Genomic DNA, 22,310 nt, shown 5'->3' on the forward strand with positions numbered 1-22,310 from the left:
TAACATTAATAGCAGGGAACAAAAGAGTCCCATTGGCCTGCATATGATACAGCCTCTTCACACCAGTGGTAGTCTATTCAGAAACCCCAACAATACGCTCCTTCATCTTGCGGTACTTGGTGGGGTCGGTCTTCAACCCATCTTTGGTGATGGTAAGCACGATCTGGAACTCAACCTTGTCAGTGGAAGCGGGGTCGAGGAACGCGTCGATTTTCTCATAGAGCTCCTCGGCCTTGACACCCTTGTGGATGAGGAGGGTGGCGTCACCACCGTCGTCGATGATGAGGTCAGGACCGCCGTCGGGGCCCTAATCAAGGTGTTGTCGCAGGCGATGACAGCGGCGGCGTGGTCCTGGGTGGAGAAGATGTTGTAGGAGCACCAGCGAACCTCGGCGTCCCGTGCCCTAACTCAATGTTTTCCCAAATTCTATAACCCAATTTGTAAAATCCACCTCAACCTCTCATTGCTTACCAAGTCATCACGCAGATAACTTAAAATTGACATGTTACCAATTTATACTGTCATATCATCAATTCATTAACATCGTTAGTGTTTTTTAACGAAAGGGATAAAATTGACACAAAATTTACTAAGTCAGGACCAAGTAGACATTTTTTTTAAAACCAATAACCAAATTGACACAACCGAGCACAATTGGGACAAAAGAGGCTATTAAGCCATTCTAAAAACCTTATACCAATTAATAAATAAATAATAATAATAATAATAATAATAATAATAATAATAATAGAATGTGATTGATAGCACATAGACACAAATATCACACGAGGTTTACATTTGAAAAACTGTATATTATGAATTTACGTGGCGCGATGTGATAGGTGAATAGTACTTTTTAAAATTGCAAGTACCAACCATAAATCGTGATAATTATTTTGTGTGAGAAAGTCTTATATAAATATAAAGTCTTCTTATTATCCTGTTATAAAACACTGCTCATGTTCACTTCTTTTTCATTCTCATTCTCTCCAAAGCCACACAAGAGTGCATGAAACAACTTCAAAAATTCAATTATCATCCATGGCTGCAGATTCCAACTCAAACTTCGGAATCACCATTGAAAGAAATCCTCCACAGTCACGCCTAGCTGAGCTGAACATCAAGTGCTGGCCCAAGTACATGCCCTTCCTTCTCTGATTCTCTTTTGCTATGTATTGTGAAAAGGAATAATGAACTTGTATATGTAGATTGTGTAGCTTTGACTGTTATATTCTTTAACAAGAATTGAGTTTCAGTGTAAAACAATTGTTGTGTTTATGATGTTTAAATTTGACAGAAAAATAGTATGAGAGGCAGTTGATATATGGCATGTGTGTTTTTGGCTTGTGAAAAAATAGAATGATGGAATGCACTGACACTGTGAAAACTGTAATGAAAGGTGGGGTTGTTCTCCAGGGAAGTACCAGTTGAAATTTGATGCAGAAGAGACATGTTACTTGGTGAAAGGGAAGGTGAAGGCTTACCTAAAAGGATCATCAGAGTTTGTAGAGTTTGGAGCTGGGGACCTTGTGACCATTCCAAAGGGACTCAGTTGCACTTGGGATGTGTCTCTTGCAGTGGATAAGTACTACAAATTTGAATCAAATTCTTCTGCTACATCATCATCTTCTTAAGTACTCATTTCGACAAATTATTATGATTAATTAGGTTAATTTTAGCTTGTATGATTCATCAACTTGCTATCATTCATTGAAAAGAAGAAGAAAAAAAAGATAAAAAATGGTTGTCTGATTGCTGTTGTTTGAACGTGGGGGGAATCGAATTGAGATGCTATGGCTGACAGAAAGAAAGAGAGAGACTGAAATGAATGATAATTATTTTAGTCAAAGAAGGAGAAAACATATCGGTCAATGCATGAAGTCCTGTATCTACGTGTAAAAATATAAAAGACAGCTTTTATTGTTCCTTTGACTGGTCAACGATTTTGGATGGAATTTTAATTGAATAATGAATGTTGATTTTGCTAAAGAAAAGAAACAATGGATATGATTTGGACACGTGAATCGATGTGTTCTGCTCTGTCATACTTTCTCATCTCATGACTACGACCGATTCCACTTTCTTCTTTTTTTTTTTTTCTCTTCATTTCATTTCACTTCCTTCTTTTTATTCTTCCATTTTCCATGTTTTAACCATTCATCGTTTTAATCACATCAAGTTATTGCCTTTGTGTTGTGATTTGATTTTTTATTAAAAAATATTAGTAAGATATATTAAGGGTCCATTTAAGTTACACGTGAAGAATATATAAGTTTTGTTAAACTTATCTTCGTTAACATTTTTTTCCCTTTAAATTTTTAAATAATATATCATATAGAATAATTACATGAAATATTTTAACTAAACTAAGGAATAAAAATAAAAAGTTTTCAAATCTAATAATGTTTATTGTTTAATTAAATGTTTTTAAATAAATATTTATCATTATTGATGCCTCGTTTTTAACTTCTCTAGTTTGAAAATAATATTTCAAGATAATTTCCTTCCTATGAAGTGGAATATAGGAGGAGTCCACGACATGAGGATAAGTACAGGGTTTTAAGATATTGTATTTAGGGAAAAAGATTTGCACATGGCCCTTTATAATGGCTACATTCTTTTCTTCTTTGGAATTTATCGTGTTCATCCTTTTCCTTCAATTCTTTCTTATTTTTTTAAAGGGAGAGTATCTTTTGTTTCAGCAGTTTAGCAACCATCTATTTGGATTCTTATTCATTTAGACGTTCTATCTTGTTGTACTCCCCAAAGCAGGGACCAAATTTATAATTGATACGAGTTGAAATTTGAAAAGATGTTACAACTCAAAGAAAATGAAATATAAAAAAATAAAAACCGACCACATTAAAGAGGCAAAAGCCAATTCAAACTTTTCTCATTTAGGAGGGAAGACCAACGACAACTTCTGCCGTGCCCCACAATTACCACACACCATGACATGTATCTCTATCCGCTCATTTTCACTTCGGGTGTTGCTCCCTCCACCACCACTCCTTCTCCCTCCACCTCCTTAACTCTCTACAAAAAAAATTTAATTATAAAAAATAGTCTTTTTACTTTTAATCCTATTTATTTATTTTATTCTGAAACTCTAAATTCCTACTTACTTTTATTCACCTATTTTCACTCACGCAGCCCTACCCTTCCACTCTCCCAATTCTCACTTTCTCTCTTTTCATATTCTCATCCCCTCAAACTCTCACCGGATCCGTTTCTTCTCATCTCCCAACTCTTACTTCTCTTCTCCATATCAATTTGATTCTTTTTCATATTCCTGTCTCCATATCTGTTTGGTTTCGTCATGCGGTGGTGTGACTTTTCATGGTGCGGCGATGCAGGATGTTTGCGGTGGTCATTCTGTGCTGCAGCAGATCCAAACGATAATGAATATTTTATGACTAACATCATAAAGAAATAATTATATTGACATTGATAAAAAATTATAAATAACATCCATGGAAACATATATTATTAATGTTGATAAAAAAAATGATTGCAAAATAAATCTGAAAATTAACCACAATCGATTTTTAACACGAGAGAAATATTGATTATTATTAGTAAAATGTGTTAAAGTATTTGTATCACAATTTCAAAACGACAACGAAATAAAAAAAATGAAAAATGTATACATGAAATAATTAAAAAAAATGAAAAATGTATACATGAAATAATTAAAAAAAATTCAAAAGTTCAAAATTCTTACTATTTAATTATAATTTAAAATTTTCTAAATTTAAATGATCAAATTCCTCCCTTAAAGTTTTAAATTTTCAATATTTTAATTTTTTTATTTAAATAATTATATAAAATGTTTCAACCTTTTATAAAATTAACTATCCTCCACAATATTTTTTCTGACACATTACGACATATATTTTTTCTCCATTAATCAACATTTTTTATGTGAGATTGCTTAACTCATTGGTGTGGATAAGATAAACAATCAGAAAGTTCAAAAGATACAATAATAAAAAGAAACATAAAAGAGAGAAAGAAACAGAAGAAAATGAAACATAGAAACATAGTTCCACTGTTAAAATGGTTGTGTTGTTTGGATGATGAGATCGAAAAGAGAAAAAAACAGCATAACTGTCAATAACAAATGCTTATTGGTTAAGCATAAACCAGACCATCGCATTAGAAAATATTAACTCTAGAAATAAAATTTTATTGAAAGGTAAAGCAAGAATAGAAAAGTAGAGAGAGGAATAAAACAGGAATAAGGAGGTGGAGGAAGCAAGAAGTGGTGGTAAAGAATGCAACTCAATATTTATCAAATTCAATAATGGAACGTACATTCAGCAATTGAAACTCCTTCGAAAACAGGAAGTTTCAAGAACAATCGGTTTCTCTCGAACATCTAAAAAAAGAAATTATTTCTTTAAAATAAACAGATTTATATTACAGTGAATGTGCTTAGAGATTAGTATATGCATTCAGCGACATTTGGAATTAGTATACCTAGAATAGCAAAATTACCTATGACCTCGATAGTATGTTATTTTTGTCTACATACAGAGGTTTCAACAAATTCCATAAGAAAAAACTTAAAATGAGCTTGTTAACATTGACAGTGTGTATCTACCCAAAGCTTAAATGTAAAAATATCTAGGATCCACACTCGTAGGACAGGACCTACATAACATGGATATATTAAATGTTTGGCGTCCGCATGGTGTAATTTAGTGGCATGTCGTGTTGCTAGAGAATTTCCCGGAGACGAAGAAGGAAAAAGAAAAAGAAAAAAAAACAAACATTTTCTTTCACTACTAACGTTACACAGGTAGAAACGGAGATTCCCACTTATGGGTTGAAGGAGGGAGGGGGTTGGAGAGGAAAATAAGAAATACAAACATGTTAACAAAGGAAAATGTTAGTACATACTCATACATGGATAATACAAAAATATACATTTGGTACTGCAGTGAGTGAAGTTCCACCATCGGTTGCATGGGCTCAGCACTGGATATGGTTATGTTTGGGCAGATCATCAGCAGAGAGCTGCATGGGGATAAGAAATACATTTTAAAACCTCATGCACGTGAAAAGAAGGATAATTTCTATCAGAGTATGTACCTCCCAAGAGTTGAGCTTTAAATGGTTGAATTGTTTTTTCAATAACTTCACTGGTTGAGTTGTTGATTAAAAATCAAGGTGAGAGAATCTCTACTCTGAATATATAGTACATCTTATGGTGAGAAAGCTCAACTCCTTGAGAGGTCCACCTCTCCCTATAATTATCCTGAAACAAAAAATATTTCGTATCCACTACTTGCATAAAAAAGCTTATCCTGTATGGGTTTATATATTTTACATAACCACAAACGCAACCAAAGGACTGGGGCTGGCGTAGAAGGCTTACCATGTGAGTTGCACTGTAATGTGAATCAAATCTTTGAGTTCCATGTCCAATCATTTATGTAAACCTAAAACAGGCAGTAAATTTGTAAGGATAAATAAACTAAACGTCAATAATTATGATCCAAATGCATATTAACGTAAAGGAATGCCATTGTAAAAACAAAAGCTAGCATGTTCCTTAATTCACTCTTCCGAAGAGTTGAATAAGGAGATGTAATTCCTACAAGCGAATACTCAAAAAAGTCAAAATGATTATTCTTTGAAACAATCAAACAAATTTTCATTCAACTCTTCGGAAACCATTCTGACATTTACTCCAACCAAGTTCACTCTACTTCAAAGATACCACCACTCATCACAGATCCGTCACCTTTTTACACTTAACGTGGGTCAATCCTCCAATATTCATAGGCAACACGCTTTTCATATGAAGGCAATGAATCACGCAAAATCCAATATGTACTCTTTTAACCACTAAAAACCTTACCAAATATCGTATGGTTTCAGAAAAAGGATTGACTTGTAGTTATTGGCAAATGCTGATCCAAAAGCACAAGCGAGAGACTCAAACTTTGACAACTACTTAAGTAAAACATATTTTAAAAACCAATTTGGCTTATATTCTTTAAAGTAAAAATAAAACTGTCATGCTGCATCATCCCACCAAAAAAACATGATGTCGCTTTGGCGTGATCATCACATCAGAGTTTAAGTGATTGTATCATCAGCATAGTCTAGCCTTAATCCTCCTCTGACATTGACTATTTTACTCATCAAAACATAGACAAAAATCAAACCACGCGTAACTTCCTAGTTGTCAAATAAACTATAAATCCTAAAAGAATCATTATATAACCTTGCTCACTGACTGACTCCAATAATGGTCTCCTCAGGAAAGTAACTTGGTCCGTTGCCATTCACTGCATGGGCACCGTCATACTGGAGGACCCTAAGCTTTCCTTCCTACAACCACAGGCAAAAGATTACCACTTAACTAATATAAGCTAAAGCATACATCATTGGTCACCCCAGTAAAACCGTACCTTTGTTCCATAAACTAGTCCTCCCCCAGCAAAAGGATGAAAGCATGCCACATTGACCTCGTCTTCTGCACTAGGAAGCACCCTAACAAGTTCCATATCTGACACCCTATATACCTGAAAAATAAAGCAAATTCATAGACATGAAATTCAGACCAAAACCATTTCAAAACAATAAGAGAACAGACAATATGAATGACAACAATTAGAGTCAGCCCATAGATTAAGCATAACTAGTTGAACAGTTGTCTATACAACAGTTTAGGCAGATAGATGTCATGATCCAAAACCAGCAAATGCAATTCATACTAAAGATTATACAGATTACAAAGGGCTTGTACATGTGAGAGAATTCACATTGGAAAAATTTTAATTAAGAGCTTTTTACCTCTAGCACTGTGTATATAGGTAATGTTGTTTCTCCATCAATAACAATACTTTTAAGAAGAGAACCATGACGTCGACCATAGGCAAGTAGTATGTGCTCAGATGTAGGAGAGAACTACACACCAAACAGCAATTGCACAAAAGTTATTATAAGAATAAATTTAAAAACATGTATCACTAAAAGGGGGAACATATCTCTAATAAGGCAGCGCGTGGAGAGAGAAGAAACAATTTATAAAACACGAATATCAAAATAGTGGTACAATTGTATGCAGAAAAGGAAAGATAGTGTAATAAGAAAATATTGATCACATCTTAGAATATCCTTCAGGATCGGATTTTCATCATCTCATAGACTGATTACCATATTTTCTGATATCATTATTTGTTTCCTAGTTATTTATTTGTTAGGAATATGATTAGAGAAAATAAGGGTTAAAGCTCTAGGTTTGATGAACACATCAATACGTTGTAAATATATCACAATTAATTTCAACTTGTGCTTCATTCTCTTCTTTATATCTTCCTCCCTTTACACCTAAACCTCACAATTTCAACAAAGAAAATTATGAATGGGAAAGCACTCTGTTCAGAGTTAATAAAGGTTGGTCCAAAAAAGTGTCAAGTTGTCAACAAGATTGCCCTACCAATAGTCAATTTGGAAGAAAAACAAATCCTCAACGGACTAATTTCAATATATGAAAACTGAGAGACCAAAGCAATACAAGTTGTTCAGGGACCAAATTGTGCGTATGTGTGTTAGTTGCATAAAACGTAGGGCACACAGACTAACATAAAGATAAAGTAATGAACCTGAATTGATGTCAGACAATGAGCTGCTCTAATTGCCCGTGATGCAAGCACCAACCCAAATCTGTTCAACATAAATAAACAAAAAAACCAACTGAGTATGTGAATGATTTCAATTGGAAGCAATAAATGAAGTAAACAAGCCTTACGTTGCCTCCTCAAGGGAATATATCCGCAACTCATACATAACTTGGTGTGCTGAGATTGGATGTCGGGTTGGTGATGTTGCAACACCCGGCTCTTGGTGTACTGGAGTTATTAAGCCTGGATCAGCCTCTATATGAGGAAGCATACATGCAACACAGGCGGCCAAAAATCTACCACATGGTGAAAAATGAGCACCCATTTCACTGCAGAAAGGAAAATATACAACTTTGTGAGTTGAAAATAAAAATATAAGCACAGTTAAATATAGGATACAGTTTGAATTCAATCTCTGAGGTAAGAATGCCAAATGAACATAGTTATGACTAAATTAAGTATAACACCATTACTATTAAGGGACAAATAGTGAGTTCATAATCATTCACCACGAAAAATGAAAAAAGAAGTTATCAACCCACATTATGCACACAAACTAAATTTTCTAAAATAACAATTTGACACGAAAGAATTACACTATTTCAACAAGGAGATATAATAACATCAGAAGGTACCTGCAGAGGACAGCATGTGGTATGTTCAGACGACATCTGTCGGCATTAAGTGGGACACAAGGATTTTTTATGTCATGTGACCACACTCTTAACTTCACAGTGCAGGGCAACTCTGCCGCTGCTGCAGCAGCCACTGATGTAGCGGCAAGTTCTGATTGAATTCGACTCATGATTGTTTGGATATCGGATCCATCATGTGAATTATTAATAGAAGTAGCAAGATTGCCTGATTCAGATACAGGTTGACGGGATTGTGAAAAATGATTCCGTAAACCTGATCTCGTTGAAGAACCTGGTATGCTGATGCTGCCAGTTATTGCTGAAGATGGAATTGCTGCATCATTATTAGAACCGGAAAGATTAGATGGCATTATGGAAGAACCAATCTGTTGGGCTAGAATGTCACGGCTAGCACCCATGTGAGGAAGCATTGAAGGAACACCAACTTGGCTTTGACCCATTAACCATCCTTGCAGAAAAGGCAACTCCCATGCACTTGGATCTCTTGAACTAGAAGGAAAAAACTGGTTAAATTGACCCAACTCAGAGGGAACCCCACGGTTGGCAGTTTGCCTAGACAGTCCATGTAGCACACCATTAAAAGAATAGGTATTAGTAGAGTTTCCATGTTGGCTTCCTTCAGCAGGTCTGGTTTCATCCGTCTCCATACCATCCATTGTGAGATTACTGAGGCCAATTCCCATTCCATTAGAGAAAGAAGTATGGGTGGGATATTCTGTAGCAGTGTGAGAACTAGTGGGCATCTCAGAGAATGTATCCATGGGAGACACAGTGGCCTCATGTTGCTCTGTTGCACTTGTATCTGCTTGTAACTGTACCATGGCAGAAGACTCAATTTGCATGCTACCTGAGCCCACATCATGACTAGAATGTTGTAGTTCTGTTCTTGACTCGTCAAGAGTATATGAGGGCATAAAAAAGAAAGGGAATGACACATAAGGTAGTTCGGTGGACAAACTAATATGTTCTGTAGGCTGAATATTTGTGACAAAAACAGCAGGTGGAGGATATTGTAAATAGCCAAGAGATGTTGCCTCTGTCATTGAGGAATCTGAAGAGTCAAGATCATTGACCTGCGCATCAATACAAAGTATGTTAACCAAAAGGAAAATCCAAAAAGTAGCATTCTGAATAGCATGGACATACACAACCAAAATCGTTCACCTCGGCAGTTAAAAGATATGGTGCGGCATGTGGGTGAAAATGCACAGCCCGAAGTGAGCGCTTTGTCTTCAACACAAATATAGGAGAGGATGCTTCACCTTTTTTGTTGTGGTGCCATATGTACAACTGAGACAGTATTTCACAAAGCGGTATAAAAAAACAGACTCCAAAATGTGAGATCAAAACACAACAGTTCATCTAAGATATAAAAACATGGGAGAAAAAGTAGTACCTTGTGGCCAGATGCAACAGCAATTATTTCACCTTTGGCATGAAAAGCAATAGATGCAATGGGGCGGTCTGTGAGAAAAAAAATCCACTCAATTCATGAGAGAAACCAATATACAAAAGAAAGGGACAAAGAACATATTTAGTAACAGTTAAAGAATAATTTAGAAAGGTAAGAGAGATTGTCAATGAGTAAACATACAGAAATGATGAGATATTATGCACTCTGATGTGTTGGCATCCCATAAACGAACTTCTTGATCCAAGCTCCCACTCGCAAGTATATGTGGATGCAATGGATGGAACCTAACCTGTACCATTAACACAAAGGTCAAATTTTGGGTATGATTAGCACATAGTTAAAAACAATTGGGGGCGGGGAGTGCATCATGAAACACAAGAATATTTCCAACAGGAGAGAGGGAGGATTACAATAGTTACACCTGGTTGGGTTACACAAGGTACAATTTTAGACAAAAGGGCCTAATGTATTGGAAATGACACATGCACCATTTATTGGCAAATCAACTGGAGTGGAATCACCAGTCTCGTATTCCTTTTTCTAATTAAAACTTGCAAAATTGGAAATGAGATACACATAATTGATTATAGAAATTGTTAAAACCCTGACAACAGTTAATGATATTTTCAACCAACACTGTGTGGCAAAAGTTCACATATTATTAAGCTTCAAGCAATGGTCATGGGTCTTGGTGAATGGATTCATAAGGAAAGGAAGGATTTTGTGGCACAAACCAAAGTGGTAAACGGTAAAAAGGGAATAAACGGTACATGTACAACTTCCGCTGTACCCATTGATTTTAGGAGGAGTTTTTGAGACGTGTGTTTATGAAAAGGATAAAGTATTTGAGAAATAAAGACAATTATATACATTGTTGTCTACGGTGTCAACTATTTTATGTTCAAATAATTGAACAATCAAAAATATTTTCTTTATGTAGTAGTATCCTACATGCCCTGTTTTGCACAATGTTGATACGACAGAATTTTCTTCCCCGGATGCAAGTTCCCTTGTCTCTCAATTAAAACTTACCCACTCAAGTACAAATAACAGTTCATCCTTCCACCCACCCACACCTAAAGACTCGTTGCACACAAATATTTTCGTAACAAATAAATAGCTACATAAATTGAATGGTGGGATATCACCTAATTGAATACCAACGAGAATTTTAATAACTCAATTTCATTAAATTGTCACTTCAGAGAAAAGTACATTTCATCAAACTTCGTGCAAAAAAGATTCCTTCCATAAACCACAATCATTACCAAAAGATACTACAAAAGAAAGATTAAACAAAAACACAGGAAATGAAGGCAAATGGCAAGCAGACATATTTGAAACTTACCACCCAAGGCGTTCTCCTATGGCCAACTAACACCTTTAAGCAACTTCCAGTTTCACAATCAATTATCTTCACTGTATGGTCACCACTGTGCATGGCACATAACAAGATCAGATTCAAACATAAAAGTTCTTAAACTAAAACTAGCAAAGAGGTGATCAGCCTGTTAAAACTTACTGTGTAGAGGCAAGAACCTTCCCATCGGAACTAAATGCCGCTGCAATAGTAGACCGAGGAGGAGGCAATAAGGGACAATACTTAGCTGACAAATGCCGTAATGATTCAGCCTCAACCCTGATAATCATTGTCAGAGAAGTTAGCCCCCAAAATAGACTATTCTTGAAAACAAAATTTCACATTCTCAAGAGGCTTATTTTTTGCCGATAAAACTTATGGACTAAAGTAGTGTAAATACCATGAGAGGAGACCGCGTCTTGCATCTCTCACAACCTCATTCTTGGGACGAGAATAAGGACTAGACTTTGACTTAGAAGCTTCAACCCAGTGCCATTTGGCCACATATTTGGTTCGGGGTGAGATTTCTCTCCTTGCGAGCAAATTGAATACATTGCTACCACTGGCCAAATTCAACACATCAGGTAAGAGAAATATTTTACAGTAAAACATGTAGCTTCAAATTCAACTTAAAAGAAGGAAAGTGCATTTCTGTAATTCAGCCTCAGTTGACGAACACAAACTTCAAAATCCAAGTATTGACAAACGTATGGATTCTCAGCTTATAGCAGTATGATAGATCATCATGGTAAGCTCACGCACAGTCTAAACATGTCCAATATTCAAGGTCAGAAACTACAAAATTTCGACAAGAAACTCCCATTCTCCATGATCATCCATTAAAATCATGCCCAAACTCTCCAACAAGTACTGCACCACCAGGCATCTATAATCAACAAAAACCCAACCACTATGGCCCATATTGATCATAACCTCACAACACCACGATCTCATCTCAAAACCTAGCTAACTCCACACGACTCAAACAGACCTCTAGACCAAACAAAACAAAACTCAACTCTGGACAGTTTCCAAGCCAGCAGCCACGAATTGATGTTAACCAACACCTAAAACCACTCTACAGCAGAACAGGATCCAACCTAAAAACCATGCAGCAGCCCCAGAAATCGAGCCTCGGGAACATCAATCACATGAACAAAGCTCAATTCCAGCTGCCTCCAACATATAACAACACTATTATTTCACTATCCTAATCAGAAAGCAACACGAACACGCCGCCACAATAACAGGCCAAAGGAACAAAACCGAATTAGGCGTAATTGAAAACTCCAGCAAAATCAGAAAAAGAAACAATCCGATACTGACTTCCGGTCGCGGATTCGGCGAGAAATTGGAAGAAAGATTGCTAAGAGGCGTAAGATTAAAATGAATTTCCATTAGAAAAAGGAATCGACGGAAAGAAAATGGACCTGCTGTTGGAATTGTGCGAAGAGGAAGAAGCGTGATCGCGCGAGCGAGAAAATCCCGTCATTTTGGGGGAGGAGGCGAAATTGGAAGAAGAGAAGAGAGGATCGAATCTGAGAGGAGTTATAGGGAAGAGAAGAGATTCATGGTTTCGAACGAAGACAGAGACAGAGACAAACACACACTGCTCTCTTCTTTTATTTTTCTTCTTCTTCTTCTTCTCTCTCTTTCTCTCGAAAGCCTTTGTTTCAGAGCCTCCGTCTTTGTTTCATTTCGAAGACAGACCTAACCCAACCAGACCACGCTAAAAGGAATTCCCATCTTTTGGGCCTTCTCCTACAATTTCCAACACTTTTCGGGGAGGAAAGTCTGATTAATGGAAGTACGTGGGTTTTGTTTTTTTATGCCCTTCCATGCCATCAGATCTCTCCACCTACACTGTTGGATCTCAGACCCGTAGGGATTTGTGAAACCAACTTAGGTTTAGGACCAAAATGAAGACTGTGATAGGAAGGACAAAGAAAGAATATGAAATTTATGAAAGATGGATAAACATTATTAATTAACTCATTAATAATGTATTATCCAATAAACTCTTTTTCAAGTGTCATATTCTTTAGATTGTTTATTTCTATTTCTATTTTCTTCTTTGAAATTTAAGATTAAAACAATTAAATTAATATCTAATAAATATTTTATTGAAGTAAGATATGTTATGAGAATTGTTGATTGACTAGTTAGGATAACACATTCATATTTGGTCATGTTTTAATTGTTATTCTTCCCTTCTAAAGTTTTAGTATTCTTTATTTTTTTTAATTATTTATACTATTTATTATTGTGAGCTGCTAAAAAATATAGAAATGTGTAGAATAATTTATAACAGAAATAGTTTTAAAAAAATGATAATATTTTATTCTAGATTTACATAAATTGAATATTTCTCTAGCTGTGTTTCATAATCTTAAAACTAATATTTCATAACGGGAACTATGGAATGAAGGATAATTTTGGGTACAGTAGTTATAGTTATTGATTAATGTGCGGAGAAAATAGAAAATATAAAAAAAATGATGATATAGAAAATGTAAAAGATAGGTAAATTTTAATTTTTAAGTCGTTGAAAATATCTATTCAATCTTAACGTAAGTATTTCATACATAACATTAAACACGCAAAACAACGTGAAAAACTTTGTTTTCATTTAATTAGGCTTCCATAGTAAATGTGGTATATGCTTTAAATGGTAATGGGTCAGTATTCTTTATATTTAGACTTATAATTTATTTATTTTTATTTAATTAAGTTTTAATATATGTTAAATAAAGTTAATTTGGTTTCTTCAATTGAATCAATGCTATAATTATTTTAAAGTAACATTTGTCAAAATATGATTTATTTCCTATCCGAAAACTTTTATTTTATTTTTGTTTTTTTCTTTTATTTTCCTCTATCTCTTATCATCTTTCATTAGACATATTTAATGACTTTTTTTTTCTAAGAAAAGTAATTGTAATTTTAGTTCATTTTCATATGTTACGTTATTTCTTTCTGAAAAAAAAAAGTCAAGAACGGATTCAGTAATTTCTTTTCAGAAAAATAACAAAATTTTAGTTAATTTTATTACTTAATTTTTAACTGGTTTCTTATATATATATATATATATATATATATATATATATATATATATATATATATATATATATATATATATATTGAAAATTTGAAGTTCGTCATTCAACATATAAAAATTACCTAAAGTTATAGTGACTTTTCTTGAAAATAAAAAAAGTCACTAAATCTATTTTTCATTTCTTACCATCTTTCCCACCTTTTTCAACTACAGTTAAGAAAACAAGATTGAAATTTTAAAGTTTGATAATAACACTTTCAAATAACATTAATATAAATTTAATAAATTTACTAATTAAATTACTTTAGTTCCAAAACCTTTATTTTTAAATTAAACTTGTCACTAATACTTTAACCCCCAAAAATACACTCCTGAACTCATATTTGTGAGTTCAACTGCAAAATTAGATCATGAACAACGTATGTATATAAAAGGGTACATAAAGGATAACCTTTTCTACATTGTTTGATAAGTCGTTGAAAGTCATCTCACATAAACTCTAGAGATTTAGTTATTCCATATTTAAAATATTTTATGATGAATCCGTTTTCCATTTTCTTATTAATAATAATTTGTTTTCATTTCTTACAAATTTGACTTGTAATTTCTAGAATTTTAAGATAGAGAAGAATTAGATCTTACATATTCAGCTATGACATTGTCTATCCAAATAAAATTTGGTTTGAAGGTGTCCGGGTTATTCGTTTATGAACTTTAATAAAATATTATATATTTTTTCTGAATATATTATTATTAAAGTATATTGTTTAAAACGATCAAATATCCTGTTAGGATCTACGGAAAAAGAAAAGTTAATATCTTTTAATTAAAAGTAACATAAAAAGCATTTTATAAACTAAAGTAAAAGTTATGAAAGAAATACATTCCTACAAAGTTACATATTACAACGTTACTAGTGCGTAATATTAGAAATCAAGAAAATTAAAAATTTTCAAAGGTTAAAGAGTTATAAGACAATTGGAATATCACTTTTGAGACCTTATACATTGAATTTATTGAAAATTTAGATGGAAGAATTTTATCTTTTTTGCGTGAAACTTTTTTCTGAAAAAAAAGTTTAAACTCTTTTTGGGTGAAGTTTTCGGTGATCAACATACACATGTAATCTTTCTTTCATTTTACACAAATGTATTTTGATTAATTACTTTATGTATGATTTTCTTGGGTTTTAAGGGATTGGTTTCATGCATATGTATTCTTTGGAGCCTAGGTTGTTTTCCTTTCTCCCTCACTGGCGGCAACACTTTATTCCAACTGCGAACACACTTTCAAGAAGGTTAGTTTCATTTTAGATTTTTGATGAACTTTCATTTTCATTCTTTATGGGTTATGAATTAGTTGAATATTGTTGAGATTGATATTGTTAAACTTGTTTGTATACATCCAAACTTAGAGTAAAAGTAAAACTCACAGTACATTCAAAGGAACTCCAAATGATCCAAAAAAATTTTGAAAGCACCAAAAAATCATGAAAGCCCCCACAAAAAATTTTAGATCAAAATTCAAAGTCTAAGTATGTGAAATATTTTTGCAAAGTTTGAAAAACATAAAATAAATTGACGAAAAATAGAAAACTATCTGTTTTTGAAAATGTAGAAGGAACAACCAGTTACGCAGGCTACCACGGGCTTGAAAAATCTTTTCTACCTCAAATTGATACGTAATAATGCTAAATCTACAAACGAGAGTAAAAGTTATAGTCGTTTAGGCTTTGTTCACTTGAAAGAATTTGGAGGAGAGTGATTTAGTGGATTTGAGAGGATTTGAAGTTAAACTTTTTGTTGTTTACTTCCAAATCCACTCTCACTTACCTCCAAATTCACTCAAATAAACAACAAAAAATTTACCTTCAAATCCACTAAATCAATGTCTCCCAAATTCATTCAAGTGAACAAAGTATTAAAGATTCGCAACAAACGACTTTCCAAATAATTTTTAAACTTAAAAAAAAATCAAAGTAAGAGCTCCTAGGGTTTTTCCCTGAAATAAGGGTTCCAAGGAGTGCTAAAAAAAATTCAACCAGAAATAATAACTATAACTATCAAAACCAAAAATTACAAGTAAATAGTCAATATACACTACTTGTTATAACATCATTAACTTGTCATAACTTTAGTTTATAGTTTATATTTCATACAAATTTGAAAATAATTTATAAATATATAAAATTTGTTGGTTTTTTACTTTTCAAATTTAATAAAACTGCAAAAATACATTATTATTTATTAAAAAAACAAAGGAGGAAGGATGATCATTTTAGGTCAATTAAGGTCGAAAAAAATGAGTATTTTCACTTTAAAACATTTTCAACCTCAATTAATGTCAGCAAAATGGTCATTTCCAACGTTTTTTTTTGTCAATCAATGTGTCCCACTATAAAATTAATGTTTTTACAGATATTAAAGATAAAAAATAACATACGTTAAAGTTTTTTTTACTAGTGGCGATACTATTAAGGATAATAACAATTTGTAGAATTCATAATTCGCATTTGATTTCATTATCAAAACTCTTTTGATACTTATTTCTAATTAACTATTTTTATAAGACTGAGACAAAGATTTGAAATATACTAGACTTAGTTTTCGTAATATATGCCCATATTATCTCATTACGATTATCAATAAAAAAACAAAATCATTTTATCCCAAAGATAGATGCTTAAACAAGACCTCAAACATCATAATGAATTATATAAAAATGCAAATTAATCTTTTTATCATCATGAGACTAAGATGTACGGTAATGCTTTAACATTTGACAAACAATTGAAGGACTCAACAATTTCTTTGGGACAAAGGAACAAAGATTTAATAAGATTAAATGAGAAATGTACAAAACTCTTTTACGATGAAACCATATTTGAGAATATATAATTTTATTGTTGCTACTTGACTCATGATTTTTTCTTATTTTGTTACGAATCAAATTAAACCCAAACCCCAATAAAAATACAGCACACTAAACACAACTTGAAGAAAAAATTAAGGCAAAACCAATTAAGACCATCATATTTGAACTTAAGGGAAATTACCAACAAACATAAAATTCTCAAATCAATTAACTATAAATAAAACTAATTTATAATATATAAGTTAAATTAAATTTAAAATTCACCCGGTTTGGAGGCCGCAAAGTGCTGAATGCAGATGTGATGATCATAATGCGCGTATGTGCGAACAGGGACCTACAGCCCATTCTGCAACTGATTAGTATACTGCAACTGATTAGTATACATATTATTGGGGAAGAAAAGGAATATGCTGCTACCATTTCAAATCATAGAGTTAAAAGAGTAATGGTAAATCTTAAGCTTAAATCCATCACTTTCAGCACACAATGTGACAAATTTAGAAGTTTAATAGCTGTCCTATACCAGATAGTCTTCCACAAAAGCCAAATATATATTTGGAAGAGATTGGTAGTAAAAACAAATTATCTCTCCTTCAAATTGCTAGACAAAATTTCGGTCATGATAACTCAATGGAGTCTTCTTCTTCCAGTAATAGTGTTAGGTTAACTCAATGGACATCTGGACCAATCCTAATGATGTTACATTTTCTGTGAAAACACTGCCACCTTACTGTAAGTAAATGTGAGTTTGCTGACACTTTTTTCTCCTTCATAATGGTAGCTAAAACACAAGTTGACATTCCCCAAAAAGCAATTAATAATGGATGAATGTTATAAAACTAAAATATTATATACACCACCAGATACCTTCCATGTGATGGCTGTGAAATCATTGGATGAAGATGCTAGGTACTCCCCATTATTTGAAGATTCAACAAACCAAACTTCATATATGTGCCCAGTCAATCTGCAACATAGAAAGAAAAAGAAATTTTATTAAGGACGTAAAAGATTTCAGGGATAGTGGATAAATTAGAAAAAGAAATTTTATTAAGGACGTAAAAGATTTAAGGGAAAGATAGTGGATAAATTTGAGAGAATTTGAAAATAAATTATGAATTATTTTTTAAAATAATTCAAAATAAATTTATAAATAAAGTCTCTGAAAATTTATATAGAATTTGATTAATATAATAGATTTAAGAAATATTTTAATGAATAAAAGTTAAAAATTATCTAATTGTCTTTAGTGATAACAATAATATAAAATGATATTTATAAATAACATATTTTTTTATTAAAAATAATTTTAAATAATAAAATTTTAAAAATGTTAAATAATTAATACAATTTTTTTCACATGCTTAAAATAATGTCTAGCTAAGTGTTTGGACAAACATTTAAATTATAAAAAATATCTATTGAATATATATATATATATATATATATATATATATATATATAATCACAAACAAAAAAAATATTTAACGAAAATAACCTTTTTATACTTAACTTAACAAAAGCAATTTGAATAAAAACATGTAATACAATAATGTGCATTCTACAAAATAACAATTTATTAAAGCCATTCTGGCATTGTCTCCAACTTCACTCTCTCCTCACATGTTTTGGAGGATACATATATTTATCACAATCACTACATACTAGAAAGCCAACAAAATCATATTCATTCTACTAAGGTGATAAACAGTAGAATCAGATACAGAAATATTAGAAATTGATTACGTTAGACCATGAAATTGGTTAATAGGTTACTCCATCAAGCAACCAATATGAATGGGTTACGATTTCATTTTATTTATTGTCTCATCTTACATTAGTATTATTTAAAATCATGAAATTGATTTAGAATCTATTAGAGGAGATCATGACAAATGTGCACGAGATGGAAATTATATTGAGACAAAAACGAAATTTCTCTTTCAATTCTTTCAAATCTCATCGTGTGCAAATCAATAAAATCAAATGCAAATTCAGTCCACAATCCGTCTACACAAATTTACCTAAAAAATAAATTAATTCCAAGTTAACATAATCTTAATGTTTAAGGTACAATATCACATGTTAGAAAAGATTAATTTGGAATCTACTTTCATGATTCAAAATCTGATTTATCTTCTTTTGCCATGCAAAAGCTTTCACCCAACTCAATCTCTTGACATACACCTAAAAAATAAATCCATATTAGGGATCAGAAAAACAATACCTTATATATCGATTTTCAAGTAGGTTGATGACCTTAACCGGAATAGCATACATAAGTGATTTGATTATGACTGTACCCATAACAGATCCTGTTCCCAATTTTACCGGTCGGACCAACATTGTTTTCATTTATCTCATGGCCGAAAAGAAAAAACCTGTCGAATTCTAAAAATTAATATTTTAACCAAAGAAAAAAATTAAAATTCTTACATTTGTTCTTTCTTCTTATATCTATCTGGAATTTTAGTTTCAAAGTCATACCTATCAAAATTCTAAAAATCTATTTACTTTATTATAACAAAAAATAAGTGTGTATGCGTGTGTCTGAGTAATATTCTACAATCCTGCTCGTAGGCAAACAACATATGATGATGACATCCCCAAGCATTAACTGTTCCAACACTAAAATGACTATAAAATTCAGTTCCTCACGGGTTAATAGGCATTAACTGATCCAACTCTGGGCTAACAATCCAGAGCTAATATATAATAACATCAAATGACAACATTAGATGGTCATTGAAGCAATTTAACAGGAATTACTGTCAACTATCAGGGGATTCTGTTAGGTCTTCACAAGCAATCTAGAGAACCTAAGAAATTAAGATCGATGTAAATATAGCAGAAAATAAAATATTCATGAAATTATTTTGGCCCAAAAGTGCAGAAAAAAATCACTTTTTTTTCTTAAGTTGTTTAACATTTTTGGCATTGGCTTGTTCTCTGGCCTTGCGCTTCCTGGTGAGAGCAAACTCTCCAAACTTGTGACCTACTTTTCCCTCAGTGATCTTACAACGGATAGTGGTTTTCCCATTGTAAATCTTGACAGTAGTATCAACAAACTCTGGCAATATAGTGGATCTTCGTGACCAAATGGTCTTGTTCGACAAAAGACTTGGGTTCTTCTTCATCTTGTACAAGAATGCATCAATGAAGGCCGGTTTGCGCGATACTACAGGAGGTGGGGGTGGCTTCTTAGCGACAGCAGTAGCTGCATCACCAACAATTCCAAGAAACTGCTTGTTCAGAACCCTGAGCATCATTGTGGGCCTCATTCTTCCTGATCAGACGCAAAAGATAACGTTAAACTTCAGGAAATCAAACCAATTTGAGGTCATTTACAGATGTATAAAGGAAATGGAATGCAATTTTTGCTTCAATTTGGTTTTATTCATTAAATATAATCATCAATAGGAGAGGCTCGAGGTAGTTTGTTTAGCCCCAAAATCTCTTTCTTTACCACCATAAAGAATAGTACACAGTCAAGTTAGTCCTTAAATGATGCGATGTAGGTCATATTAATTCCTGAATGATAGAAATTATAGTTAAACTTCTTGAATGTGTATTTCACAGGTTAAGTCAGACTTCATATCACAATCTAACTTGACTAACAGAACATATATTGAGGGATTAAGTGGACAACTAATACTAGCCTGTTCTGTTCCCTGCTGGCGCACTCTCCAAAGCAATTAAACATGAAAGCAATTAAGAGTTGCTTCGAAACCAATGTTCATTTGAGTACTTATAAGTTTGTAACATTAAATCAAGTATGTTATGAGTTATAAATGCATATTTGGGGAACATATATGTAAACGTCATCATTCAATATTAAAACTTGACTTTAACTTTTTTGGGATACAAAAAGAAGGCTCCCGAGTCCTGACATAGTAACATTTAGATACTCTTGTACGACACCGACTTAAAGTAACTAAGCAAACTGTGTGAAGGAGGGTAGAAAGGAGAGATGGAAAGTAGCCAACAAGGGAGACAAATTGTACAATTTAAATCAAACAAAAATTAAAAGATAAGTTGTTAAATAGGGATTCTACAAATTTAATAATCAAAATATAACTACATGGAGGGAAAACATGGCACTAGCATTCCAATCTTCGCAGCTTGAAAGATTTAAACTTAATTTAGCAAATAGAATTTGAAAGACAAAGCTAAAATCATACGCATATCCATGGCAACCTTGATTCCTAAAACTGACCTGGAACAATGCTCATATCAGCCCCATGGAAAGCCCCAGCAACATACTCATGGACTACAATCCCCCCATTCATATACATGCCAAAATTCATGTATTGGTAAACCAATCATAATGACAAGGGACTGCAGTGAGTTAGTTGCCCATCTTGGTTAAAAAAATTGACATGGAACAAGCCTCAAGCATAGCCCTACAGCAACTACCCATTACAAATCCCCCATCTATATATATAACCAAAATTTACAGCAATAAACAAACCACGGAAACAGAGCACCCAAGATGGAAGCAATAAACAAAGAAGTTAAGACTGCAAAACAATCCATTACAGGGCAAACAAATGGGGCTAACAAAGCTCCAAATCTCTATCTGAATTCTCAAACATGTAGTCTATGTTGTAATAAGATTAGTGATACGCAAAGAAACCGAATGAGATCCCAAATTAGGTCACCAAAGCACATATTTATCAAAAGGGGGTCACAATATAATGAAAGCGGCGTCACCAATTTGTACAAATTGCCTTCAGAATTTAAAAACCACCTCATTAGAGATTGCTTTGGAAACTACTTTAAACTGTTAGTCCTAAGAACACTAAGTAAAATAAATGAAAAGAATTAGGACCTGGTTAGAGAAGGAGAAGCGCTAATAAGCAGCGTATGCGGGAGAAGCCGCCGTAAAGGTTGCCGGCGGGAAGAATTACAACCACGGGCTTCTTTAGGGTTCGGAATGACGCACAGTTTTCACTAAGTTATACAAAACAGGGACATAGGGACATAGTAAAGTGAACTGATGAATCTAAATCAGGTCTTGCTTACAGCATTTAGTTAGAAAATATTATATATCACACGAAAACAATGTAATTGAAAAATTATATAAATAAAAATTTTAAATATAGTTTAAGTTATTTTTATGTTTATTAGATTTTTTTGAAAAAGATAATAAAATGATGGCAGAAAAATCAGAGACGTTTTCTACGTGAATATAATATTATTATAAAATTAATTATTAAATTTATTATTTATTTGCATCATATACTTTTTTTTCCTTTCTTCTTTATTCTTACTGGCCAAAGGAAAATTATATCAAACTATCATTTTC

At 32.9% G+C, this 22,310-nt stretch overlaps 3 protein-coding genes across 4 annotated transcripts; 1 reads left to right on the forward strand and 2 right to left on the reverse strand.

The window, feature by feature from the left end:
- Positions 1-1,004: 1,004 nt before the first annotated feature.
- Positions 1,005-2,029, forward strand: LOC108322993 (uncharacterized). Its single transcript, XM_017555314.2, has 2 exons — positions 1,005-1,136; positions 1,400-2,029. The coding sequence occupies exons 1-2, from the start codon at positions 1,042-1,044 to the stop codon at positions 1,632-1,634; spliced, it is 330 nt and encodes a 109-aa protein (XP_017410803.1). The 5' UTR covers positions 1,005-1,041; the 3' UTR covers positions 1,635-2,029.
- Positions 2,030-4,761: 2,732 nt separating this feature from the next.
- Positions 4,762-12,962, reverse strand: LOC108323001 (uncharacterized). Of its 2 annotated transcripts, XM_017555327.2 has the most exons (16): positions 12,501-12,962; positions 11,471-11,632; positions 11,233-11,349; positions 11,059-11,143; positions 9,891-9,999; positions 9,693-9,760; positions 9,461-9,586; positions 8,276-9,369; positions 7,769-7,969; positions 7,623-7,683; positions 6,811-6,924; positions 6,426-6,539; positions 6,239-6,345; positions 5,384-5,447; positions 5,098-5,263; positions 4,762-5,022 (listed from the first exon to the last, which is right to left on the reverse strand). In XM_017555327.2, the coding sequence occupies exons 1-13, from the start codon at positions 12,560-12,562 to the stop codon at positions 6,244-6,246; spliced, it is 2,415 nt and encodes an 804-aa protein (XP_017410816.1). In that variant the 5' UTR covers positions 12,563-12,962; the 3' UTR covers positions 4,762-5,022; positions 5,098-5,263; positions 5,384-5,447; positions 6,239-6,243. The 2 variants fall into 2 exon arrangements, with proteins under 2 accessions (XP_017410816.1, XP_017410815.1); XM_017555326.2 differs by lacking the exon at positions 5,098-5,263.
- A 6,693-nt stretch (positions 12,963-19,655) lies between these two features.
- On the reverse strand, positions 19,656-21,715 carry LOC108322987 (ribosomal protein S19, mitochondrial). The gene is made up of 2 exons (XM_052873726.1): positions 21,219-21,715; positions 19,656-20,288 (listed from the first exon to the last, which is right to left on the reverse strand). The coding sequence occupies exons 1-2, from the start codon at positions 21,307-21,309 to the stop codon at positions 19,903-19,905; spliced, it is 477 nt and encodes a 158-aa protein (XP_052729686.1). The 5' UTR covers positions 21,310-21,715; the 3' UTR covers positions 19,656-19,902.
- Positions 21,716-22,310: the final 595 nt, after the last annotated feature.

This window comes from Vigna angularis, chromosome 2 (assembly GCF_016808095.1).
Source record: "Vigna angularis cultivar LongXiaoDou No.4 chromosome 2, ASM1680809v1, whole genome shotgun sequence".
Classification (NCBI taxonomy): Eukaryota; Viridiplantae; Streptophyta; class Magnoliopsida; order Fabales; family Fabaceae; genus Vigna; species Vigna angularis.

Excerpts from the sequence above, each read along its gene's own strand:
- LOC108322993 (XM_017555314.2), top strand. The coding sequence starts at position 1,042 with ATGGCTGCAGATTCCAACTCAAACTTCGGAATCACCATTGAAAGAAAT. Across the intron at positions 1,137-1,399 it reads AACATCAAGTGCTGGCCCAA|GTGGGGTTGTTCTCCAGGGA; the intron begins GTACATGCCCTT and ends CTGTAATGAAAG.
- LOC108323001 (XM_017555326.2), bottom strand. The coding sequence starts at position 12,562 with ATGACGGGATTTTCTCGCTCGCGCGATCACGCTTCTTCCTCTTCGCAC. Across the intron at positions 11,144-11,232 it reads AAGGTTCTTGCCTCTACACA|TGGTGACCATACAGTGAAGA; the intron begins GTAAGTTTTAAC and ends TGCCATGCACAG. Across the intron at positions 9,587-9,692 it reads CTGTTGCATCTGGCCACAAG|TTGTACATATGGCACCACAA; the intron begins GTACTACTTTTT and ends ATACTGTCTCAG.
- LOC108322987 (XM_052873726.1), bottom strand. The coding sequence starts at position 21,309 with ATGAATTTTGGCATGTATATGAATGGGGGGATTGTAGTCCATGAGTAT. Across the intron at positions 20,289-21,218 it reads TGATATGAGCATTGTTCCAG|GAAGAATGAGGCCCACAATG; the intron begins GTCAGTTTTAGG and ends GCGTCTGATCAG.